The sequence below is a fragment of the Lynx rufus genome, unplaced genomic scaffold (genome assembly GCF_022079265.1).
Source record: "Lynx rufus isolate CCGP_SWC_20201006 ecotype Redwood Valley unplaced genomic scaffold, mLynRuf1.p SCAF_38, whole genome shotgun sequence".
Classification (NCBI taxonomy): Eukaryota; Metazoa; Chordata; class Mammalia; order Carnivora; family Felidae; genus Lynx; species Lynx rufus.
The window spans coordinates 856,467-882,951 of record NW_025814854.1 but is presented as its reverse complement, the minus strand read 5'-3'; the positions used below and the strand labels follow the sequence as shown (position 1 = coordinate 882,951).

The window sequence follows — 26,485 nt, the reverse complement described above, 5'->3', positions numbered from 1 at the left end:
CAGATGGCACTGGGCTGCGCTTGGCCGAGGTCTGTGGTTCCGTGGCCTGGAAGCGTGTCTCGTGTCACAGATGTGTTGTGAGGTCTGTCTGCCCAGGCAGCTGCCTTCAGGCTGCTAGAGTATGAGAGAAAGAACCTTCCAGAGACCAAGGGGCTTCCACCTCTCCGTGCACTGAGCCCCGTGCAGGATTGAAAACAGGAAGGGCTGCGCTGGGAAGACAGAGTCCCGTGTTCTGTTGAAGGCGCTCGGGGCGGCGGCGGGGGCGGCCACGCTCAGGGCTCCACTTGGCCGTGACAGCGCCCGGTGGCAGGTGCGTGGAGGGCGAGCCAGCCCCGCAGAAAGGCCTGGACAGGCTGGAGGAAGACAGACCCCGGCGGTGAGGAGGGCCGCCCCGGGTTTGCTCCTGGGGAGGTGCAGGCAGGGGGAGGAAGGGAGAGCGGGCCACACAGCTCTGGCAGCCGGGTCTTCCTTCCCCCTGTCGCGGACCAGGACTCGGTCCCGGTCCCCTCGCGGGCCCGCCGGGTGGGCGGCGGAGGCGGCGAGGGGCGACCCGAGAGCAGGGGCGGGGTCCCCTCGGCCCGGGCCGGCGCACGTGGGGGGCCGAGCGGGCACCGGAGGCGGTGGTGTCGGGGTGCGGCCACGGGCCCGGCTGCCGGGGTGGCCGTGGGACGGGAGCGAGCGCGCAGGCCTGCCCTTCCGTGGGCCGACGCCCGGCTGGCTCGGGTGGGCCGCACGCGATTGTTTTGCCTTTGCCTGGGTTTCTCCTTCTTTAGCTCAGGCGAGCGGGCTGGCGCTCAGTGCCTGTCTCCGCTCTTGGCCTGTGCCACTCGCGGGGGGACGCGGGCTGCATCCTCTGCGCGGGGCCGGCCCTGCTGGGCTGTCTGTCCCTCAGCGCGCGTGTGCCTCGCCCCAGACCTCCTTGGACCCTGACGGCGGGTGGAGGGGGGGCCGCAGCTGCGTGGGGGCGGTCTGCGTGTATCCCACTCAGTGGCTGCACAGTCTTCTCTCACTTTCTGAGGCTCTGATTCTGGCCATCTGTGTGAGAAGACCTCCCGGCACGTGTGAGGGAGACGCGAGCTTCTGTCTGCACGTCCTCCCCTCCCTTCTGTGAAGACGTCGGTCGCCTTGAACCGGCAGCCGGGTGACCTGCTGACCGTGTGCCCTGGCTGCTGCCGCCCTCGGTCCTGGGGTGCCGCCGGCACGCGGGCTCCTTTCTCCCTGATCCTGAGAGGGGCGCCTGGCACCCTCCATCCCAGAACCACCCGTCGGTCGTGCTGGTCATCCTGACGAGCTTTCCCGGGGGCCCCGGTTTCCCCAGGGCCCCACCCCCTGGCTTCTCTCCCCAGGTGCCTCTGAGCGACAGTCCTCCAGCCTGTCGCGGCAGCAGGGACCCCGCTGCTCCCAGCTCCCTCTGGATGTGCAGGAGGCGGGTAGGGAGTAGTGTTCCAGTCGGGCTTCTCCCTCGGTGTCCCCTGCCCTTCGCTCTGGCCATCCCTCGAGCCCCGTGTCGCCAAAGCCCGAGGACTCAGCCCTCCAAGTGTGTCCCTGCGTCCTTACTTCCTCGCCCCCACCTCGCTCTCTTGCCTGCAGCCCTGGGGGTGCGCGCTCTGCCCTGCGTCAGCCCGTCTCCAGCCCGAGGGGACACCGCGCGTGCCCTTCTCCACGCCACGCGCTCCCATAGCACTTGGCTTGCCCGGGCAGCGGGACGTGACGTCTTGGGTTCACCTCCAGCCCCCAGCATAAGCACCTGGGGGCGGGGCTGCCCGTTCTGGGTGTGCGGCCCTGTCACACGCACCCGCGTGTGCAGGAGGCGTTCAGTGAGTGCAGGCGACCTCAGCGGGATCCCCCTCCCCCCAGGCCCTGCCTGACCCTGAGGGTGGGGCTGCCGGGGCCGATGGAGCCAGCCCGGGAGGATGGAAGGACGCATGGACGGCTCCAGCTTGAGGCTCCGCTCCGCTCCGTTGGGTGGAGGTTTGGGAACCCCCTGAGGCATCTCGGCCTTGATGAGAAAGCGCTTCCCTGGGGTTGGGCCTCGACTTCGCCCGAGAGTGGGGCTTGGATTCCGGTCTCCAGCGTGTACCTGCGTGTACCTGCGTGTCCCGGTCCCGCAGAAGGAGCTCCTCGGGGACGGTGTCTGTCTGAGAGCCAGACTGAGTGCTGCCGCCCCCACAGAGCATTCCAGAGAGGCGAGTTTCCCTCCGCTTCGCTGGCCGTGCTGTCCTGTCGGGCTGCTGAGTCGTGGCCGTCATCCCAGACCCTCTGCCGCCTCCCACCCTGTCTCCCTTAAGCCGGACCGGCCGGCCACGAGGGGGGATTTGCAGTCTTCAGTCAGCAGTAAGGTCGGAGGGTTTCTGTGCGAGGTCGGGTGTGCACTCGGAATCAATCCCCTAGCCTGAGCGTGGAGCCTGCGTGCCGCTCGCTCGTCAGGGTTTTTGCAAAAGGAACTATGTCAGGCTTCACCAAGCGCTTGACAAGAATATTCACTCTTGAGTCCTTGGGAGGATGCTGTCATTGTGGGTTTGGCCTCATTCGGTCTCTTGTGATTTTATTGGAGGCCAAAGAAGTCTTTGGGACGCACACACCTGTGCATACGTGCCCACGCGCAAACACACGTGCATATCAGGACCCGCACACGGGATGTGCGTGCACATGCGCGGCTCTGAGGCACACTTTAGAGAGAGAGGCCCAGGTTCAGCTCCGAGCCGACTGAAGGTCCCCCACTGCTGCAGCGCCTCTCCCGTTGGGCTGCACAAACTGTGGTGTGCCGTGCCGTGATGGCTGTGCCCTCGCTCTCGCCCATGACTGTGTCCAGCTGTCCCGTTTGTCACCCGAGTGCCTGTGCCGTGTGTCATCCCTGTCTCCTAGGTCACAGAACTTCTTTACCGTGAACGTGATAGTTTGAACCTTAGAAATTGTGCCCCCCCCCCGCCGCCTTTATGTGAGCCTTCTGCCCAGGTGTCTCTTGGTGGAACCTGCTGGAAAGCCGTAGTGTGTGTGTGTGTGTGGGGGGGGGGTGTGCTTGTGTGCTCACGTGTGTGAGCACAGAGAGGGCGGGGTTGGGATGGAACGCCGTGGAATCCTCGCGAGGGGATGCGCTCCGAGCCTGGCCCTCTCTCCAGGCCGCTGCGAGGTCTGTGGGAGGCCACTCAGGCGTCTCGCCACCGAGGGACCTGGGGGCCGGCCTGCAGGGGCCGACGTGGAGGCTGTGCGGGCCCACTCAGGGGCCTGGCGAGGAGGGCCTCCCTGACAAGGTGCAGGTGGGCTGGCCAGGGAAGGGGACAGCAGGGGCTGGGGGCTTCCCACAGCGGCTCAGAGTCAGGGAGACACGGCAGGAGCCGCGCGCGCACACGTGCAACTCAGGCCGGGCTCGCGCACAGCATAGATCCGGGAAGCACTTGGGTTTCACGTTTTCCTGTCCATCTTACGTCGTCATCGTCATCCACACCCGTGGCTGGTGGCCACTGACCTGACCTGATAACGCCGAGGGTCGTGGCTGGGTGTGAAGACGTCTGGGCCCGCGGAGCTGAGTCAGGGCATGAGCCCAACAGGCCCCACACGCGCCTGCTCCCCTCTGCACTCGGCCCGGCGAGGGGTCACTTAAAACGGAAACGATCAGGTTTTTAAAAAGTCACATAAACATATATTAGATGCAAGTAGAATTGTTAAATTCCTCGGAGTTTTCATCATTTGGGTTATTTACATTCTCTCTGTATTCAGAACATTTGGTGCCTTTGGGCAACTTGCAGCCCTGGTCTCTTCTTTAGGACTCAGGTACGACCAGGTGTCTAACACTTTTTGTGTCTAAGACGGGAAATTTTGTCAGTGGCTCAACATGAAAAACGGATGTTATTGTGTGTTCCTATATATCAAAGTGATTTGGAAATGATACAGTTTAATGCTTGCAGGCTCAACCTCGGTAAAGGCTAGACTCATCATCCAGTATGCTTCGTGTAAATGGTCTAAAACTGTCACACCATTAATTCCAAATGAAATATCCATGGAATGTGTGTGGTCCAGACAGATTCCCTGCTGGGAATGAACGTGATTTCTACTGAACTATCGGGCTTACGAGACTGACCCGAGGAGTGGAGATTGTTTGAACTTAAACCACGTATCTCAAATACTTCGTAAGTTTCTTTAAAACAGACTGAATTCCATGGGGCACCTGGGTGGCGCAGTCGGTTAAGTGTCCGACTTCAGCCAGGTCACGATCTCACGGTCCGTGAGTTTGAGCCCCGCGTCAGGCTCTGGGCTGATGGCTCAGAGCCTGGAGCCTGTTTCCGATTCTGTGTCTCCCTCTCTCTCTACCCCTCCACCGTTCATGCTCTGTCTCTCTCTGTCCCAAAAATAAATAAACGTTGAAAAAAAAATTAAAAAAAAAAAAAAAACAGACTGAATTCCAGTCTTGCAGGAATGTGCTGGAACTCTTTAGAGCTATACGATTACGGCACATGTTTAATTGGAAGCTCGGAAAAGTGCTGACTTACAGGGACCTTTCTTCCCTGGAAGCTTGGTTTTACGATTCTGCTTCTTTTTTTTTTTTTTTTTTTTTTTTTTTTTTTATGAAGTTTATTGACAAATTGGTTTCCATACCGATTCTGCTTCTTTTGTAAGGATCACATGTAGGTATGGGAATTTGGGAAGAACCCAAAAATGCGGGCAAATGAAATCAACTTATTAACACAAATTGTACAGAATAAACATTAGGAATGTTAAGTTGTAATTCATAAAAATGTTTACGGTGGCCCGGGGTCTCCGCACGCCGAGAAATCGGGAAAGCCTGACTTTCAGTCACACTGAGCAGCTGGCTTCCCCCTTGCGGGAGCTGCTCTCTGGGAATGTTCTGTGGGAGTTTCTGAAGCTTTGCCATTTGGGACTGCTCCCCGCCTCCAGCGGCCAGGATGTGCTAAAAAAAAAAAAAAAAAAAATGCACACCAGGCTTTAAAAGGGTAGCAGGGGCCAGAATCGGACGTGTCATGGTCCTGAGGCAAATAGAAATGATTTGGGGGCTCCCCTTCTTTCCCACTGCCCCATTGTTGGCAGGTTGTCCGCCTAGGCCTCCCCACCCCCTCCCACAATGCGGAGCGCTGAGTGCTGTGCCCTGTGCTCCCCACAGGGCACCTCCCAGACTCCTCCCCGCCGGCACCTGTCGCCGTGGGCAGGCCGCTTCGCCTCTCTCGGCTCTCCCCGCTGTTGGAGCGAAGGCCCCGATCCGTGCTCAGCCTGCTCCCGTGTCCACGTCAGGGGCTGAGGACTTGGGGTGCCGAGCGGGGATCGGCTGACGTAACGGCCCAGCTCTGCCCCTCCCTGGTGGTGTGTGCTTACAAGTAGAATAAATACTGGACAGTAAACAGAAGAGTTAGGTTAATGGTAATTGTGCATTATTTACAAATGAAATAATGTGGTCAGGAAAAGTCGTCACCTGTTTCTCCGAAATGTGGGGTGGGCGGGGGACATCTGTGACCTCTGAGCCCTTACAGGCCCCTCCGGGAGGACCCTTAGCACACAGAGCCCACTAGCCCCCGGCTTTCCAGACGCCTAGAACTTTCCTTAGTATTTTAAACTTGGAAAGTACTCTTTGGGCACAGCTCCCCAAACTGGGGAAAGGGAAGGAAACACACGTTTGAGGCCGTGGCTCAGAGATGCTGAGCCCTCCTGGAGCCTGGTGAACAAGGGTGACGCACGGAGCGCCCGAGCCCCTCTCCCGGAGGACGTGCGTGAGGGGCGCCCGAGGGGGTGGCTCTCCAGGCTGGATGGAGGGTGTGCACCCGCAGGACAGCGCTCCTTTCTGACTTTGCTGGCCCGTGTCCAGGCTGGCACCCCCAGGCATCCCCGTGGCACCCCGTGGCACCCTCCCGGCCGGTCTGGCCTCTGAGCTGCCACAAGTGTGACCTTTTCCAGGGCTGTCTTCCAATTCCCAGATTTTCTTTTCAGCCCTACCACTGCTAATCTCTGCACCGAGCGTCGCGTTTCAACCAGTTCAGTTTCATTGTGAGCATCTCATCAAGGGTTATTTGTCACGCCTGCCGCCTCACTTCCTCTTTCCTCCGTCACCACTTTGATTCACGATTTCATCTTTATTCAACGTTCTGTGTCAGAGCCTCCCAGCGTCTGAGGATCTGCTAGTTGTTTCGGGGAGCTCTTTCTCCTCATGGGTTCTTCCCTTGGGTTTGGGGGGATTCTTGAGTTGTGAGCTTTTACTGGGGCAGGCTCACTTTTTGGAACTCCTGTGGGCCTCAGTTGGGCCGCTCTCCTCCCAGGCGGTTTGGGAGCTGGCCATCTTTGCCCAGGAGTCCCGGGGCGTGTGGCCTGCGCCCTGCACTCGATGCCCGGCCCGCCCCTCGGTCCCGCCTAGTGGCTCCTTTGCTGTTTATGGAGCAGCAGTATATTGAAAGCACGTTTGTTTCTATACCGTCTTCACAATTTTTCTGTAAATCTAAAATTATTCTGGAAAAAGAGTGTGTATTTTTTAAGTGCATTTATTTATTTTGGGAGCAGGGGAGGGGCAGAGACAGGGAGAGAGAGAATCCCAAGCAGGCTTCACGCCGTGGGTACGACCCTGAGATCGTGACCCGAGCCGAAACCCAGGGTCGGATGCCCAACCGACTGAGCCCCCAGGAGCCCCTCAAATACACTTCTGTGAAAAGCATGTTGGTTGCGCTTTACCTGGATCTGTGCGCACTGCCCTGCGACGCTCCGTGACACCCCTCTCTTGTCCAACCTTCTTCCACCTCTTCTGGCTTCGGGGACGTGCCTCGAGTTCATTTTGGGGCTGGGCGTAGAGATCTGTACTGCATCTGCTCCATCTGCTAACGTCCGAACTTACTTTCCGTTGTGAGCACAGCGTGGAGTCGGCCATGGCCTTCATATTTATGAGGTTTACGTTTCAGGATTCGTTTTTCTGGTATTATTATCGATAGCGTTTCCGACGTTATGTGTGGCCTTGTGGGTTTTCTTCGCATAATCTCAAGGGAATAATTTGACTTTATGACGTGGTTGCTGGTGCTTTACTGTGAGTACGGAAGGACGGCTTTCCGCGGTGTGTTGGCCTGGGAAGGGGGCTTGTGTGAGGAAGGTCACTCCCTTGGGGGGCGAGGGCTGATGGCCCAGGCGGGTTTGCCAGAGTCCGCGCTCACCTGCCCGTCTGGCAAGATGGACGTGTAAAAACCGGACACACAGCGGTGTGTGGTTTTACTATTGGAAACGTGCCGATAAGGTGCCAGGATACGGTTCTGGGGCGTTTCTGCCCCAGGACCCGCGATGGTTTGAAACAGCGAGAAGCCCCTATTCCAAAACCATCAGGACGTGGCTTCCCCGGGCTGTCAGAGGACAGGCCCTTTTTCTGGGGCAGAAGGCCATCCACCCCTTAGCTGGGCCCTCGAGCCTTCCAGGTCTGAGACCCACGAGGTGAGGGGCTCAGAATGGGAGGGGGTCCCCCATCTTGCACGCAGGTTGGGGGTGAGGTCTCGGGGGGCCTGGCGCTGGGGATGGGCCGTCAGCCGCGCCTTTGGCAAGAGCTTCCTCGAGCCCCGCGCTCAGGTCTCGGCTGCCTCTGCAGAGAGGACCCGAGTGCAAGTCTGTCTCCTCGCTGGGCTCCCAGGACTGAGCCAGGGAGGGCGGCGGCCGCTACTGAGAGGAGCGTGTGCGTGTGCGGCCTTCAACCTGCCGCAGAACCCGAGCTGCGGGGTTTGGTCCCGCGCGTGGTGGAGGCCGGGGGAGGCCCAGCCCCAGTGCCGTCGGGCCTGGCCTGCACCTGCTCTCCAGAGCTGGGCCCCTGCTGTGACCGGGACGTCCCACAGGGTTGTAGGGTGTCCCCGCGGGCTCCTCAGTCCCGCCCTCGTCGGCTCCTTCCGGCTTCCGGTGCGCGCGCGCCCGGATCCTGTCCTTCCTCAGCTGCTCCTCCCGCCTCCCTCCTTCCCCACCTGCCTGCATCTCCCAGGAGCCCTCCTCCGACGGGCCCGTTCTGTTCATCCGACCGCCTGTCCTTCCGGGACCCCCCCTCGCAGCCTCCTGCCTTCCTACCGGCCTGTTCCGCCCTTGCCCGACTCGTCGGGTCTTCTCCCCGGTGCCTTTGAGCGGCCCCCCTCCTCTCCTCTGCTCTCAGCCCCTGCGGGTGCCCTCCTGGCCCCTGCCGTGCCGTCACCCGGGCACCTGTCACCGTCACCGGGAGGGGCCCGGTCCCCGCGGCAGGTGGAGGGGCCAGAGCGGCCTGGCGCGGGCCGGTGTGGCTTGCGGGCGATGCACACCGACGGGCTCCCAAACCGGGTTTCTCCAGCGTGTTACTAACGATGCCAGACGTGCCGGGATTTGTTGTTTTCGAATGAAAAGGATGATGACTTCCGCAGAGCCCCGTGTCCCCGGCCTGCCCGGCTTGGGCGGGGTTCACCCAGGAAGTGGGAGCAGAGCTCCTGACTCACTGAGGTGTCTGGTCGTCCTCGGACGCCCACACCGGGAGCCGGGAGCCCCTCCGGAGGACCTGGCGGCTTGTTCCTCAGACGACAGGCCTGCTGTTGCCCGACTTGGTCATGAGGCTTCATTAACTCATGTCTCTCTCTCTTTTCTTTCAGTCTGCAACTGTATCTGATGGTGGTAAGTCACAATTTCTGATGTATATTTTTATTATTTTTATCGAGTGTTTGTTCACATTGTGAAAGTGTATTTGCCATTGATTCACTCAGAAGGGATGTTTTCCTTGCTTTTCCCCGTCCTCTGGGGGAGGGTTTTGGTCAGGGCTGACTTGGGGGAACTTCCCATGGCCCCCTGGTGACCGAGACACGAGTTCTGGAAGCCGTTTATTGCAGAGACATGTTAGGAACCTGACCTTGAGCGGGTGGAGCCCTTGCGGCCGTCCGGGCGTTGGCTGCAGCACGTCTCGTCCCACCTGTGCTGACAAGTTAAAACACGCCGTCTTTTTAACCAGCAAGTGAAGATTTCAAAGCTCTTGCCGAATTTGAGCAATTCTGGAAATTCGGGTGAGACTGAAGTGCGATGTGTTCCCTTCTTAGGAACAGCCTAGTGGGTGAGTTGAGGCCTGCGGGCTGGACAGGAGGTGAGAGCCCTCTTCCCGCCTCTGAATAGTGTGTGGGAGCTGTCGCGGGTTCCGTCCAGAAAGGAGGTGGCCGGGCATGTCCCCTCCCGCTGGCAGTTGCCCTGCTGTAACCTCATCATTTTTGCTCCGTGGTGGTTCCCTGTCGCTCGTAATACTCATAAAGTCCTTATGCTCACAAGCTATGTGTGTGTGTGTTTTACATGTGTTAATGAATCTATTCTTCTGTCTTTGGAGAGTTGAATTGATAGTTTGTCAGAAGGTCTCAGCCCTGTGTTCTCACTGTTTGCTGGCCGTAGGTCTGACGCACACGAGCAGCAGGAACCGGACGGCCGTGGGGCCCGAGGTTACCCCGGTTTTGCCCGGGAGAGAGAAACTAAGCGTGGTTTCCTCGACGCCTTCTGTTGTCCCACAACTGCTGGCTTTGGTGGGGTGGGGGGCCCTGGACGGGGCTGCTGGCGCGGAGGGCAGGGGGGGCCGGGAGCCGCCACCGGTCGTGGGCACACGCGGAGCACGTCTTGAATTACAAACGTGCTGATACCTGAGGTGGAGACCACGGATCCTGAAGGTTGTGTTTGGGGATTTATTTATTTTAATAAAAGGAATTACGTTCCCTTTTTCACATACAGTGATAATCATGCCATTTGATCGGTCTTCAGCTGGGAGTGGGAACCATTTCCTTAATGGAAAGAAAGAGGACCGGTAACCGAATCCAGGATAAAAGTGGTTTTTATAAAATTCCCTTTCTGCTGTTCAGTTTATCCTTCCTGGTGGAAGATGCTCATTTCTGCAGGAAACTTACCAACGTGAGAAGTTCAGTTTAACCGTAAACACGAGGCCTGATCAGGCTGGGACACTTTCCCCCCGTGAGCAGTGGGTGTGGGGGCCCTGAAGTCCACTCAGTGTTTACGAAGCCAGGCCTCCCACGTGTGGGGGGGGGGACCCCTGACTTGGGGTCCAGTGTGTCCTTGCTAAGGAAGCGGTGTCCTGGTGGTGGTGGCAGGTGGGGGCCCCCTCTCCGGGCCCTACGGGCCCCAGTGTCTCTGGGGATGGCCCCTGTGCCCCGCGAGGCCCTCTGCGGCAGAGGTGGGTGGGGAAGGGCCCACTACATCTCGAGCACGCCCTGAATTTCAGGAAGTGCACCGACAGCCTGTGTGTGTTTTATTCAGTTTTTCATACTTTTATCACTTTTCCATCTTCGATTCTCTTCCGAGCGTAAGAAGAAAACGTTTCTCATTGCGCTTGCGGGCTGGTTCTAGGAGCTCCAGCCCCACAGTCTCCACGGGAGGGGGGCAGGGACTGGGGAGCCGGTGTGGAAAGCACCCCGTTCACAGGTTAGGACGGTGTCCACGTGGACACCCCGCGTGGCTCTGGTGACGGGTGAGTCACTCACTCGCAAGCACCGGCAGTCACGGCTGCCTTCCGCCTCCCGCGGTGTCCCCGTGTCTCCCCGTGTCTTACAACCTCTCACCATCTAGCCGTGTGGCTTTATCGGGAGGAAGTTGGACAATGCTGTTGTGCGACTTTTGGCAACTTGAGTGTTACCCACTTTCTCCGAAGGAGAGGGGCTCATTGCTGCCGGCAGCCAGAGACCGCCCTGTGAAGGCAGGGCAGGAGGCCAGCCTCCGTGGAGGGCACGCCAGGACCTGGGGTGAGTCTGGGGGCAGATTTGGCCCCGAGGAAAGGAAGAACATTCTAGCATTAAAGAGAGGCTTAAAAATGTAATGACCCCCCCCCCCCTTGGGAAGTTATTCAGACACTTGCTCACAGAGGAGGCCCACGGCCCGGGAGCAGAAGCGCAGACGTGGTGGCCGTGGGCCGGTGGGAATGCGCGGGCCTCCAGTGTAGACGCGAGCGGGGCACGTGGGCCTCCCGTCCTGGGCCACGGAGCCCTGCGGCTTTATTGTCACAGAAGCTCGCTCTCCTGCTTTCTCTCTCTCTCTTTTTCACTCTGTACCAAGCAGCTTTGCCAGGAGTCCCTGCCCACCCGACTCCTACATCCTCAGAAGGTCAGACCGCGTTCTGCCCTCCCTAGATGTGCTTTCGCGGTGGAGAGGCGCGGCGTGTGAGGGAGCCGTGCGAGCGCCCCCACCCCGGCCGCACGGCGGGCTCGCTCACTCGCTGCGTCACCCGCGCGAGCCTCCCACTTCTCCCCTCTCCCAGTGTGCTGGTCCCAGAGTCCCAGAGACCCCTTGGGGGCATGTCCCCTGCCGCCTTCTCGTCCCTGCCCTGCATCCCGGCCCCAGGCGGCTGCGGCCGCACCCCCTTCGCCTAAACTGCCGTCCCTTCGAGGTTTGCTCCCCTCCCGACACCTCACTGGCCCCGCTCTCTGCCTGCTCAGAGCTGGGGTGGTGGTGACCCCGTCCTCCCGCCCCGGTCTCACGTGTCCCTCAGACCCCTTGTATGCCAGCGCACTCTGGGTCCTGTGGCAGTGCCTCCGAGAGGCCTGGGCCTCCCCGTGAGACCAGCCTGGGCTTCCTTGCCGCCCGGCACTGCTGACGAGGGCCGTCGTGCCGGTCACTCCCCTGTGTCACCGTGCGGCCTCCACGCCGTGGGCCCGGTGCCACGCACGGCGGGCGGCGCAGAGGGCGTCTGAAGGAAGGCGTTCACAGGACGCACGGGTGCGGGCCGGAGCCCGGGTTGGAACAGTGGCTTTCAGAGTTTTCCCTTCGTGGCGAAAGCCTCCGGTCACACAAGCAGACAAGCCAGGAGAACCCCGTTCGATAGAACGCGAACGCAGAGACGGCGGGTTGAGGCTGTGGCCTCCCTGGCGCTGGTGGGCGTCTCCTACCCAGGCGCCGGCCACACGGGGCAGGTCTGGGCCATCCCCTTTGTCCTTGTCCAGAAGCTGCCATCCGTCACCCCTTACTGACAAAGACACACGTTTTTTTTTTAAGGTTATTTATTTATTTTGAGAGAGAGAGAACACGAGCAGGGGAAGGTCAGAGAGGAAGAGGGAGAGAGAGAATCCCATGCAGGCTCGATCCCACGAACCGTGAGATCATGACCCGAGCCGGAGTCAAGAGTGAGACGCTTAACCGTCCGAGCCACCCGGGCACCCCCGCAAAGACACGTAGTTTTGAAGTCACTTGTAAACTCCATGCCATAAACTAATAGCAGTTAATTCTGCTAATTTTGGTTATTCTTTTAACATCGAAGCTGGAACCTTTTTGAAACCAGAAATAATACCAGATGAAAGCCATGTGATCTTTAATTCTTGTTTGCTTTCTGAATGCAGATGGCCTTTCATTTTAAGCCTGCTGTCTCCTGTTTTTCTGTCTGCCCTGTTCAAGCACATACCAAGCAAGACAAGCCACAGGGCGGCAGGAAGGTAGCGGGCGTGTCCCCTGAGTGGCAGGGAAGGCCGCGCACCGAGCTCCTTGCCACCAGGCCGTTGAGGAGCCCCACGTGGCCCGAGCCTATGGCACTGAGTGGGCTTTGTTGCCCTGGGACACGGACCTTGGCTTTGCCAACTGCCCTGCCTCAGTCCTTGGAGCCCAGTCGCGGGGACACGGGGAGATGTCCCCTGCCGGTTAGCCCCTTTGTAACTGGTGGCCAAGAGGCTGTGCGGCAGGTTAGGACCATTTAGCAGCTAATCGGAGTGGAGTGCGGTTAGAGGTGCCATTAAAAAATAATTTTTTTAAATTATTTTTCTTTATTTTTGAGAGACAGAGCACGAGTGGGGGAGGGGCAGAGAGCGAGGGAGACACAGAGTCCGAAGCGGGCTCCAGGCCCCGAGCTGTCAGCACAGAGCCCGACGCGGGGCCCGAACTCCCGAACCGCGAGATCGTGACCTGAGCCGAACTCGGACCCTCAACCGACTGAGCCACCCAGGCGTCCCTGGAGGTGCCATTTTTAGCCCGTCACTAGGGTTACACACGGCAGGGACCTTGGGCCTCGGGAAGGGTGCCGTCTGGAAGGAGGGCTGCCTGTTCAGGCCTCACGTCCTCGGCCACACTGGGTGCCTGGCCTGTGTGCGTTCTGGCACGTCCCTGTTACCAGTACCCACACTGCACAGGGGCTTCTTGTTTTCTTTCCAAAATTATCTCATTTTTATATTTCCCAGCTTTATCGAGGCATGGTTGACAGATAAAAATTGTATGTGTTTAAGGTGTGCGCTGTGGTGAAATGGTCATTACCACCGAGATAATTAACATGCCCATCACCTCACGTGGTTCCCTCTGTGTGTTGGCAGGCGGGGGGCGGGGGCGAGGACCGGAAGCTTGACTCTCTCAGCAACTCTCAGGTGGACGATACGAGCCTGTGATGTGTGGTCACCGTCTGTACCTTAGATTCCCAGAACTTACTCATCTTTTAAGTGAAACCCTGTCAACCTTGGCCAACGTCTCCCGTGTCCCCTCGCCCACCACCATTCTGCCTTTTATGTCTGTGCATTGGACTCCACTGGGCCTTGGACAGCGTGGGTTTGAACCGCGCAGGCCTGCTTAGGTACAGGTTTTTTTTTTCTCAATAAATGCGGTACAGTCCTGTAAATGTATCTTCCTTATGATTTTCTTAGTAAGTTTCTTTCCTGTGGCTGACTTTATTGTGAGAATACGCATCTCGTACATACAACGTATGAAATGTGTATGAATTGTTTATGTCATCGGTGAGACTTCCCGTCAACAGTAGGCTGTCACTAGTTAATTTTTTGAGGAGTCGGAAGTTACGCATGGATTTTCGGATTTCCGACTATGTGGGGATTGGGGTTAGGGTTAGGGCATCCCAACCCCCGTGCTGTTCAAGCATCATGTGTATGTTATTATTTTTTTTAAGTTTATTTATTTACTTAGAGAGCTAGCAAGCTGGGGAGGGGCAGAGAGAAAGGGAGAGAGAGAATCTCAAGCAGGCTCCACACTGTCAGCCCAGAGCCCGACGTGAGGCTCAAACTCACAACCTGAGCTGAAACCAGGAGTCGGACCCCTGACCGACTGAGCCGGCCCGGCGCCCCGTCAGGCGTCGGCTGTATTTTAGATCCACGCACAAGGGAGAACGCGCAGCGGCTGTGTCTGGCTCGTCTCACCCAGCGTAATGTCCTCTGGGCTCGTCCATGTGTCTCAAAGGCAGAAGTCCTTCTTTTTCGAGGGCCAGGTGGCGTTCCACCGTGTGGATGCGCCAGCGTTTCCTTGTCTGTTCGCCTGCCTCGAAGGGGCGCAGTTGGCCTGAGGACGGACGTTTGTTTGCGTGTCCTGACCACGGCGAGCAGCGCTTCAGTGAACGTGGAGGCGCGGACATCCGGTTTCAGTCCCTCGGACAGGTACCCCGCGGTGGGGTGGTTCTAGAGTTCATTGCCGGAGGGTCCTCCATCCTGTTCTGCACAGTGGCCGCACCGGTTCGCGCTCCCCCCGGCAGCGCAAGAGGGTCCCCTTTCTCCGCATCCTCGCCAACCCCTGTGGCTTCTGGTCTTTTTGATGATAGCCATTCCGACGGGGGTGAGGTCATCCCTCACCGTCGTTTTGACTTGCGTTTCCCTGATGATGAGTGATGCACCTTCTCACGCGCCTGTTGGCCGTCGGCGGCTCCTCTTGGGAGAAGCGTCTGTGCAAGTCCTTTTTTCTCCGGTTGTTTGGATCTTTTGTTGTTGAATCGCGTGAGTTGCGTGTATTTTTTGGCCGTGACTCCCTTACCGGCCGTGGTCTGCGAGTCTTCTGCGGAGGGGCTCGTGAGCACGTGGCCACCACCGGGCGGATCAGACCGTCAGCCTTGGCATTTTCTGAGCGAGGCGCAGGGCCTGGAAGAGCCCAGGGGGTGGCCCGGCTGGAGCCGCGCACGGTGAGGGCCGAGGAGCCTGTCCCCGGGGAGCCACGCTGTGTGTCAGCCGTGCCTGTCACGGTGCACGCGTTTCACTTTGGTCTTGGTGGCCGCCCCATTAGGCAGGTGCAAACGTGTATCAGAACAGGTGAGTCGCTCGCGTGCCCTGAGATCACGCCTCCTGCGGCTGCACACGTCGACGCCGGTGAGCCGCAGGCGGTGCTCCGCCGGGGAAGCCAGACCCCGGAAACGGACGGCGACCCGTTTAGGCGAGAGGCTGGGAGAGCTGAGGCTCCAAGGCGGAGGACCGCGTGTGGGATCACGGCAGCCGCGCGGCACGGAGCAGATGTACCCGACTCCGACGCCACGTCTCTCCTCCCAGCCCCTGGCATTTAATACCCACTTTATTTTTACATATTCCATCCTTGAGGAAAACGACCTTTTGGGGTAAAATGAGGCATGTGTATTATAAATACGTTCAGTCGTTAAAAAAAAAAGCGAAGGAGAAAACGGTTTTGAAAGATCAACCAAACCCGGCAAGCCCGAAACAGGCGAGTGTCACCACGGGTGTCCCTACAGGCAGCCGCTGAGGCAGGTGGACAGGGTGCCAGACACACCAGGACGCGAGGGCGGATCAGGGCTCTCCCGGGGACCAGGGCGGGGCGGGGGGGGGCGGGGGGGGCGCTCAGGATGCCCGGTGGCTCAGACCCCGCGGGAGGCGCGGCTAGCAGCTCCCTCCCTCCTCCTCTGTTGCCACCTGTCCTGGGTTCCTGGCCCCAGGGTACATTTCGCCGGCAGAACGCGTAGCTGTAACATCATAATTAGGGCCCGTGGCTGTGAGCTGCGGTTGTGTGTGGATCCTGTATGGGCAGGGGGAGAGGAGTGAGGGTCCCGTGTGGATGGGGAAGGGGAGAGGAGTGAGGGTCCTGTGTGGATGGTGAGGGGAGAGGAGTGAGGGTCCCGTGTGGACGGGGGCGGGGGGGGGGGAGAGGAGTGAGGGTCCCGTGTGGAGGGGGGAGAGGAGTGAGGGTCCTGTGTGGAGGGGGGGAGAGGAGTGAGGGTCCCGTGTGGATGGGGGGGGAGAGGAGTGAGGGTCCCGTGTGGAGGGGAGAGGAGTGAGGGTCCCATGTGGACGGGGGGCGGGGGGGGGGAGAGGAGTGAGGGTCCCGTGTGGAGGGGGGAGAGGAGTGAGGGTCCTGTGTGGAGGGGGGGAGAGGAGTGAGGGTCCCGTGTGGATGGGGGGGAGAGGAGTGAGGGTCCCGTGTGGAGGGGGAGAGGAGTGAGGGTCCCATGTGGACGGGGGGCGGGGAGAGGAGTGAGGGTCCCGGTGGGAGGGGGGGAGAGGAGTGAGGGTCCCGTGTGGAGGGGGAGAGGAGTGAGGGTCCCGTGTGGATGGGGGGGGGAGAGGAGTGAGGGTCCCGTGTGGACGGGGGGTGGGAGAGGAGTGAGGGTCCCGGGGGGAGGGGGGAGAGGAGTGAGTGTCCCGTGTGGACAGGGGGTGGGGAGAGGAGTGAGGGGTCCCGTGTGGATGGGGGGGGAGAGGAGTGAGGGTCCCGTGTGGATGGTGAGGGGAGAGGAGTGAGGGTCCCGGGGGGAGGGGGGAGAGGAGTGAGGGTCCCGTGTGGATGGGGGGGGAGAGGAGTGAGGGTCCCGTGTGGATGGTGAGGGGAGAGGAGTGAGGGTCCCGTGTGGACGGGGGCGGGGGGGGGAGAGGAGTGAGGGTCCCGTGTGGAGGGGGGAGAGGAGTGAGGTCCCGGTGGGAGGGGGGGAGAGGAGTGAGGGTCCCGTGTGGAGGGGAGAGGAGTGAGGGTCCCGTGTGGACGGGGGGTGGGGAGAGGAGTGAGGGTCCCGTGTAGACGGGGGCGAGGGGGGGGAGAGGAGTGAGGGTCCCGGGGGGAGGGGGGAGAGGAGTGAGGGTCCCGTGTGGACGGGGGGTGGGGAGAGGAGAGAGGGTCCCGTGTGGATGGGGGGGGAGAGGAGTGAGGGTCCCGTGTGGACGGGGGGGGGAGAGGAGTGAGGGTCCCGTGTGGAGGAGGAGAGGAGTGAGGGTCCCGTGTGGACGGGGGGGGGGAGAGGAGTGAGGGTCCCGTGTGGAGGGGGAGAGGAGTGAGGGTCCCATGTGGACGGGGGGCGGGGAGAGGAGTGAGGGTCCCGGTGGGAGGGGGGAGAGGAGTGAGGGTCCCGTGTGGAGGGGGAGAGGAGTGAGGGTCCCGTGTGGATGGGGAAGGGGAGAGGAGTGAGGGTCCTGTGTGGATGGTGAGGGGAGAGGAGTGAGGGTCCCGTGTGGACGGGGGCGGGGGGGGGAGAGGAGTGAGGGTCCCGTGTGGAGGGGGGAGAGGAGTGAGGGTCCCATGTGGACGGGGGGCGGGGAGAGGAGTGAGGGTCCCGGTGGGAGGGGGGGAGAGGAGTGAGGGTCCCGTGTGGAGGGGGAAGGGGAGAGGAGTGAGGGTCCTGTGTGGATGGTGAGGGAGAGGAGTGAGGGTCCCGTTTGGACGGGGGCGGGGGGGGGAGAGGAGTGAGGGTCCCGTGTGGAGGGGGAGAGGAGTGAGGGTCCCATGTGGACGGGGGGCGGGGAGAGGAGTGAGGGTCCCGGTGGGAGGGGGGGAGAGGAGTGAGGGTCCCGTGTGGAGGGGGAGAGGAGTGAGGGTCCCATGTGGTTGGGGGGGGAGAGGAGTGAGGGTCCCGTGTGGACGGGGGTGGGGAGAGGAGTGAGGGTCCCGGGGGGAGGGGGAGAGGAGTGAGTGTCCCGTGTGGACAGGGGGTGGGGAGAGGAGTGAGGGTCCCGTGTGGACGGGGGGGGGGGGAAAGGAGTGAGGGTCCCGGGGGGAGGGGGGAGAGGAGTGAGGGTCCCGTGTAGACGGGGGCGAGGGGGGGGAGAGGAGTGAGGGTCCCGTGTGGAGGGGGGTAGAGGAGTGAGGGTCCCGTGTGGACGGGGGGTGGGGAGAGGAGTGAGGGTCCCGTGTGGATGGGGTGGGGAGAGGAGTGAGGGTCCCGTGTGGACGGGGGGGGGAGAGGAGTGAGGGTCCCGGGGGGAGGGGGGAGAGGAGTGAGGGTCCCGTGTGGACGGGGGGTGGGGAGAGGAGAGAGGGTCCCGTGTGGATGGGGGGGAGAGGAGTGAGGCTCCCGTGTGGACGGGGGGGGAAGGAGTGAGGGTCCCGTGTAGATGGGGAAGGGGAGAGGAGTGAGGGTCCCGTGTGGATGGGGGGGAGAGGAGTGAGGGTCCCGTGTGGAGGGGGGTAGAGGAGTGAGGGTCCCGTGTGGACGGGGGGTGGGGAGAGGAGTGAGGGTCCCGTGTGGATGGGGTGGGGAGAGGAGTGAGGGTCCCGTGTGGACGGGGGGGGGAGAGGAGTGAGGGTCCCGGGGGGAGGGGGGAGAGGAGTGAGGGTCCCGTGTGGACGGGGGGTGGGGAGAGGAGAGAGGGTCCCGTGTGGATGGGGGGGGAGAGGAGTGAGGCTCCCGTGTGGACGGGGGGGGGAAGGAGTGAGGGTCCCGTGTAGATGGGGAAGGGGAGAGGAGTGAGGGTCCCGTGTGGATGGGGGGGAGAGGAGTGAGGGTCCCGTGTGGATGGGGGGGGAGAGGAGTGAGGGTCCCGTGTGGACGGGGCGAGGGGGGGGGAGAGGAGTGAGGGTCCCGGGGGGAGGGGGAGAGGAGTGAGGGTCCCGTGTGGACGGCGGGGGGGGAGAGGAGTGAGGGTCCCATGTGGACGGGGGGTGGGGAGAGGAGTGAGGGTCCCGGGGGGGAGGGGGGAGAGTAGTGAGGGTCCCGTGTGGATGGGGGGGGGAGAGGAGTGAGGGTCCCGTGTGGATGGGGAAGGGGAGAGGAGTGAGGGTCCTGTGTGGATGGTGAGGGGAGAGTAGTGAGGGTCCCATGTGGACGGGGGCGGGGGGGGGGAGAGGAGTGAGGGTCCCGTGTGGAGGGGGGAGAGGAGTGAGGGTCCCGTGTGGATGGGGGGGGGAGAGGAGTGAGGGTCCCGTGTGGAGGGGGAGAGGAGTGAGGGTCCCATGTGGATGGGGGGCAGGGAGAGGAGTGAGGGTCCCGGTGGGAGGGGGGAGAGGAGTGAGGGTCCCGTGTGGAGGGGGAGAGGAGTGAGGGTCCCGGGGGGAGGGGGGAGAGGTGTGAGGGTCCCGTGTGGAGGGGGGGGAGGGAGAGGAGTGAGGGTCCCGTGTGGATTGGGGGGGAGAGAGGAGGAAGGGTCCCGTGTGGACAGGGGGTGGGGAGAGGAGTGAGGGTCCCGTGTGGATTGGGGGGGGAGAGGAGGGAGGGTCCCGTGTGGATGGGGGGGGAGAGGAGTGAGGATCCCGTGTGGACGGGGGGGGGAGAGGAGTGAGGGTCCCGTGTGGATGGGGGGGGAGAGGAGTGAGGGTCCCGGGGGGGAGGGGGGAGGATGGAGAGTGAGGGTCCCGTGTGGATGGGGGGGGGAGAGGAGTGAGGGTCCCGTGTGGACGGGGGGGGGGAGAGGAGTGAGGTCCCGTGTGGATGGGGGGGGAGAGGAGTGAGGGTCCCGTGTGGATGGGGGGGAGAGGAGGGAGGGTCCCGTGTGGATGGGGGGGGGGAGAGGAGTGAGGGTCCCGTGTGGATGGGGGGGGGAGAGGAGGGAGGGTCCCATGTGGACGGGGGGTGGGGAGAGGAGTGAGGGTCCCGTGTGGACGGGGGGGGGGGGGGGGAGAGGAGGCCCACCCTCAGCCCTTCTGCCAGCCTTCTCAGTGTCACTCTTTTACTGGGTCTCACTGGCAGGTTCCTGAGCCCACAGGCTCTCTTTTCCTCACGTTTCTGCTTCATCGAGAATCAGTCTGTTCTCACCATACCATCGAGAATCAGTCTGTTCTCACCATACTTAAAAGGCAATTTGGTTGCAAAAGTCTTTTTTCCTATGACATTAATTTGATTTTCAGGCATAACTCTTCTCTTTTTTACTTTTTATTGATTCCATAATAGTATTTCTTGGTCTTGTCCTCAATTTGTTTTATCAGTGGTGTTTTCTCTCTGTTCTCTCATGGAACAGGAAGACTTTTAACATTGTTTAGGTCGTGTTTCCTTCTGGACCAAACTTTGTCTCCGTCTCTTGCATGTTATATGTCTTCCCTCATCCATGGGCGCATCCATCCATCCACCCACCCACCCGTGTATCCATCTGTCTTTCCATCCAGCCATCCATCCAGCCAGCCAGCCAGCCAGCCATCATCCATCCATTGGTTTTTCCACCCACCCACCCACACAGGTATCCATCTGTCTTTCCATCCATCCATCCATCCATCCATCCACTCAGCCATCCATGTGTCTTTCCATCCATCCATCCATCCATCCATCCATCCATCCACTCAGCATCCATGTGTCTTTCCATCTACCCACCCACACAGGTATCCATCTGTCTTTCCATCCATCCATCCATCCATCCACTCAGCCATCCATCATCCATCCATTGGTTTTTCCACCCACCCCCCCCGTGTATCCATCTGTCTTTCCATCCAGCCATCCAGCCAGCCAGCCAGCCAGCCAGCCATCATCCATCCATTGGTTTTTCCACCCACCCACCCACACAGGTATCCATCTGTCTTTCCATCCATCCATCCATCCATCCATCCATCCATCCATCCACTCAGCCATCCATGTGTCTTTCCATCCATCCATCCATCCATCCATCCATCCATCCATCCACTCAGCCATCCATGTGTCTTTCCATCTACCCACCCACACAGGTATCCATCTGTCTTTCCATCCATCCATCCATCCATCCACTCAGCCATCCATCATCCATCCATTGGTTTTTCCACCCACCCCCCCCCGTGTATCCATCTGTCTTTCCATCCAGCCATCCATCCATCCAGCCAGCCAGCCAGCCATCATCCATCCATTGGTTTTTCCACCCACCCACCCACACAGGTATCCATCTGTCTTTCCATCCATCCATCCATCCATCCACTCAGCCATCCATGTGTCTTTCCATCCATCCATCCATCCATCCATCCACTCAGCCATCCATCATCCATCCATTGGTTTTTCCACCCACCCCCCCGTGTATCCATCTGTCTTTCCATCCATCCATCCATCCATCCACTCAGCCATCCATGTGTCTTTCCATCCATCCATCCATCCATCCACTCAGCCATCCATCATCCATCCATTGGTTTTTCCACCCACCCACCCACACAGGTATCCATCTGTCTTTCCATCCATCCATCCATCCATCCACTCAGCCATCCATGTGTCTTTCCATCCATCCATCCATCCATCCATCCACTCAGCCATCCATCATCCATCCATTGGTTTTTCCACCCACCCCCCCGTGTATCCATCTGTCTTTCCATCCATCCATCCATCCATCCATCCACTCAGCCATCCATGTGTCTTTCCATCCATCCATCCATCCATCCATCCACTCAGCCATCCATCATCCATCCATTGGTTTTTCCACCCACCCCCCCGTGTATCCATCTGTCTTTCCATCCATCCATCCATCTATCCACTCAGCCATCCATGTGTCTTTCCATCCATCCATCCATCCATCCACTCAGCCATCCATCATCCATCCATTGGTTTTTCCACCCACCCCCCCCATGTATCCATCTGTCTTTCCATCCATCCATCCATCCATCCATCCATCCACTCAGCCATCCATGTGTCTTTCCATCCATCCATCTGTCTTTCCATCCATCCATCCATCCATCCACTCAGCCATCCATGTGTCTTTCCATCCATCCATCCATCCATCCATCCACTCAGCCATCCATCATCCATCCATTGGTTTTTCCACCCACCCCCCCGTGTATCCATCTGTCTTTCCATCCAGCCAGCCAGCCAGCCAGCCAGCCAGCCAGCCATCATCCATCCATTGGTTTTTCCACCCACCCACCCACACAGGTATCCATCTGTCTTTCCATCCATCCATCCATCCATCCATCCATCCACTCAGCCATCCATGTGTCTTTCCATCCATCCATCCATCCATCCATCCATCCATCCACTCAGCCATCCATGTGTCTTTCCATCTACCCACCCACACAGGTATCCATCTGTCTTTCCATCCATCCATCCATCCATCCATCCATCCACTCAGCCATCCATGTGTCTTTCCATCCATCCATCCATCCATCCATCCATCCATCCATCCACTCAGCCATCCATGTGTCTTTCCATCTACCCACCCACACAGGTATCCATCTGTCTTTCCATCCATCCATCCATCCATCCACTCAGCCATCCATGTGTCTTTCCATCCATCCATCCATCCATCCATCCACTCAGCCATCCATCATCCATCCATTGGTTTTTCCACCCACCCCCCCGTGTATCCATCTGTCTTTCCATCCATCCATCCATCCATCCATCCACTCAGCCATCCATGTGTCTTTCCATCCATCCATCCATCCATCCATCCACTCAGCCATCCATCATCCATCCATTGGTTTTTCCACCCACCCACCCACACAGGTATCCATCTGTCTTTCCATCCATCCATCCATCCATCCACTCAGCCATCCATGTGTCTTTCCATCCATCCATCCATCCATCCATCCATCCATCCACTCAGCCATCCATCATCCATCCATTGGTTTTTCCACCCACCCCCCCGTGTATCCATCTGTCTTTCCATCCATCCATCCATCCATCCACTCAGCCATCCATGTGTCTTTCCATCCATCCATCCATCCATCCATCCACTCAGCCATCCATCATCCATCCATTGGTTTTTCCACCCACCCCCCCCGTGTATCCATCTGTCTTTCCATCCATCCATCCATCTATCCACTCAGCCATCCATGTGTCTTTCCATCCATCCATCCATCCATCCACTCAGCCATCCATCATCCATCCATTGGTTTTTCCACCCACCCCCCCCGTGTATCCATCTGTCTTTCCATCCATCCATCCATCCATCCACTCAGCCATCCATGTGTCTTTCCATCCATCCATCCATCCATCCACTCAGCCATCCATCATCCATCCATTGGTTTTTCCACCCACCCCCCCGTGTATCCATCTGTCTTTCCATCCATCCATCCATCCATCCACTCAGCCATCCATGTGTCTTTCCATCCATCCATCCATCCATCCATCCACTCAGCCATCCATCATCCATCCATTGGTTTTTCCACCCCCCCCCCCGTGTATCCATCTGTCTTTCCATCCATCCATCCATCCATCCATCCATCCATCCACTCAGCCATCCATGTGTCTTTCCATCTACCCACCCACACAGGTATCCATCTGTCTTTCCATCCATCCATCCATCCATCCACTCAGCCATCCATGTGTCTTTCCATCCATCCATCCATCCATCCACTCAGCCATCCATCATCCATCCATTGGTTTTTCCACCCACCCACCCATTTACCCATCTGTCAGTTCATCTTCCCATCTACTTAGGTCAGCAGGCCCCCATGACCTGGATCGCTCTTTTCTGGCAATGACGTTCTCAAGCCCAGAGAGGCTGCAGCACTGAGGCTCTGTATCCCACCCGCGCCCCGCCCCCCCTGCCCAGGCAAGATCCTCTGTGCCAGCGAGGAATCTACCCCCAACGGTTTATGCTCGACTTTCCCCAGGTTCCCCATTATCCTGCCTTACTGGGAATGTTTGGGGCCTTGTTGAGTCACCTCCTTTCCCAGGACAACTGCTAGGCACTCAGGGGTGGGCCAGGCATAGAACCTGTCACAAGTGTTTGGGTTTTTTCTTTTTTAATCTTTCCTTGGCTTTTTTACCCCTCCTTTTTTTTTTTCCTTTCTCCTGTTTGAAGCCCACGGCAGGAGACTGCGTCCTCCTTTGGTTGCTGTTGTGAAGTTTGTGTCTGATTTTCAATCTGTCCCTGGAGGGGTGGGGAAAGGGGAGCCTGCGGGCCTGTTCCACGTGCCATACGTCCCTGGGGAGCTGCCCTGTGCAGGCTTGTTTTGTTTCTAAGTAGAACTTTGTTCTATAGAACAAAGTTAGGAAATGAAAGAGGAAAGTGAAAGTAGGTTGCTGTAGATGAGTTTTGCAATCCTCCTTCTCACCTGCTCCTCTGGACGGGTGGTGAGGGACTTGGGTCTGGCCACTCTGTCTCCAGGGCTCAGCAAGGGACCCACCCACTCCTGAAAGTTTGAACACACCTGATGAGGGCTGATCACAGCTCACCGGGCTGTCCGTGTCTTTCCAGGCTCTGTCCCCTCCTTCATCCTGGCTGGACACCCAGTGAACGATGGTGGGTGTGGCCTAGATCAGACCCAAGGGAGCACCCCCGTTTCCCGTCTCTGGGGTCTCTCCTTCCTCCAGCTCTCCTTGTGGCTCTTCCTCGAGGCTCTGAGTTCCACCGGCTTCACATTCATGGTGAACCTTGGTTTCCAGGAGTGACTCTTAGTCTCGGGTGCTTGGGATGTGGAGAGCCTCTGCTTTGACCTCTTCCTGCAACTCACAGAGGACTCCCTGTTGCTTCTGCTTGTTCCTGGAAAGAAGCGGCGCCTTCTGTGACACTCCACACGCGTCAGGATCCCACGACTGGTGCTCCCTGGGCTCCTGCCACGTGGAGCCGCACGGCTCCCGGGCCGCCCTCTGGGCACGTCCCCTCCGTCTGTGTCATGCCTTCTCCGCCGTCTGGGGGATCGCTGTGCAGGCACAGAGCGTCAGGCTGCTTGCGAGCCCTGACAGGAGGTGACCCCTGCTGATAGAGTGACTGGGGGCTAACCTCCGAGCGGAGTGCTGGAATCTTGAGTGTTTGTGGCCAGTGGAACTGTAGTCTATGAAATTATGGAAGAGAAAGACGTAAAAGGTTTCAGAGTAATGCCGTGTGTTTTTGTCCGGTTTTGGTGAATTCCCACTTTCCTCATCAGAAAGGCGGTGCAGCCTAATTGCACATTTTTCAGAACTGTTTGCTAAATAGAAGAGCTGAAATGTTAGTTTGTAATTTGCTGTGCGAGAGGGGCTGTTTTAACCAGAACTCTTTATTTTGGTTTAATACATCACATTCCTTATGGTTTGTTTTAGAACTGAAAAATTATACCCAGAATAACATGGTGTATTTATAGGGTATGAAGTACTAAGTATTTGTAAGCACCAGTCAGACGGTAGGTTTTAGTTTCGGGGAAGCGCGGGGACTTGCTTTCTGCCAAGATGCCTTCCAGTGTGCTCGTTGCCTTCAGTTCTGCGAGATGTTTGGAGAGCGTTTTTATTAGCAATTATTTCTGTTGCGATTTTTTTTCCCCCAGCGAACAGAAGTTCAAAGTTAATAAAGCCAGTGAGCACATACCTGCCTCCCGGAAGTGATACATGTGACCATTTGGGCATATTTGCTTTAGACCTTTTTTCTCAAGCATGAAAATCACAGGGGAGGCCCCCTCCCCCCCCCAACCCATCCATTCCTCGTCCTCCCCGAGAGGCCCTCCCTGGAAGCAGGCGTGTGTCCTTCCTACGCCAAGGAAATGGATTGCTTCGATTCTTGGTGGAAAACGCCTCTCTTAGGAATCTGTAGTGTGAAAAGAGTGGAGCGTACGGACCGTTTCAGTGAGTCCTCTGTTCCCGCCAGGGGGTGGTTAGCGCTTCTGGGCCACTCAAGTTCTGCCTCTGGATCTGGGAGCTGGGGCTGCATTCCCTCGTGCAGATCTGACTGCGCACTTGCGATTTGTGCATTTTTCTGTGCGTGCTACACTTTCATAAAGAGTCTGCTGAAGAATATTGTTTGAAATGCTGGAGGGCTTTTACCAAAGGACTTTCAAAATGGTCTAAAAATTCTAGTATGTTCACTCTCAGAATGTTTATAAAGTTGCTGAGAAATAGTATTTTATAGATTGGGTCAGAAATTTGGCTAGAATAATGTAGAGGAAAGTTTTTGGGGCCCCCGGGTCGCTCAGTCAGTTAAGCATCCAACTTCGGCTCAGGTCACGACCTCGCGATTTGTGGGTTCGAGCCCCGCGTCGGGCTCTGTGCTGACAGCTCAGAGCCTGGAGCCTGCTTCCGATTCTGTGTCTCCCTCTCTCTCTGCCCCTCCCCTGCTCACACTCTGTCTCTCTGTGTCTCTCAAAAATAATAAACGTTAAAAAAAAAAGTTTAAGTAGACCCTGAGGGCCCTTTTCCCAGGGGCTCTCCTAGTAGAGCAGTTTTTGTGCAAATTGGGAAAAAAACCCTTATCCCCGTGGTAGATAAACTGTAAGAATATAAAGTGTATGGTTCTGGGCATACCACTTAGAAAGCTTTTAAGATTTTCTCTTTATCAATGGTTTTCAGCAACTTACCTACGATAATTCTCGAGTTGGCTTTGTTTGTTCTTACCTGCTTTTGGGGATTCCTGAGGATCAGGTATTTCCTACTTGAATCAGAAGAACATTGGCCCCTTGAGCTTTTCCTACCGCCGTGGAGACATGTGCGTTTTCAGCCCTTCTTTTTCTCTCCTATGCTTCACCCTTTGTAGATTCTTTAGCTCTGTCTTCAAGTTCACTGGTCTTTTCTTCCACGGCGTCTAATACACGTTAATGCCATCCTGTGACCCACCCGCTTCAGAGGCTGTGTCTTTGCCTCAGCAGCGCCCTGTCTCTCCTACAGCCCGTCATCTCTGTCCTCGCTGCTTTCCTAACACCCTTGAGCGTGTTTGCAATATCGCTACGTGCCTTCACGTCCTTGGCTGCTGACTCGCCATCACTGTCGTTCCCAGGTCTGTTCTGTTGCCTGGTTACGGGTCACATTTTTCTGCGTCTTCGCTCGTCTAGAGATTTTCAGCTGTGTGCTGGG

General features: G+C 58.5%; 1 protein-coding gene across 1 annotated transcript in view; it reads left to right on the top strand.

Annotated features, from left to right (window-relative positions):
- Nucleotides 1-26,485, top strand: part of LOC124522610 (regulator of G-protein signaling 12-like) — a 78,771-nt gene that overhangs the window by 30,021 nt on the left and 22,265 nt on the right. The window contains exon 3 of the mRNA XM_047094153.1: nt 8,568-8,589. Coding sequence (XP_046950109.1) covers nt 8,568-8,589 — 22 coding nt within the window. The remainder of the gene's footprint in view (nt 1-8,567; nt 8,590-26,485) is intronic.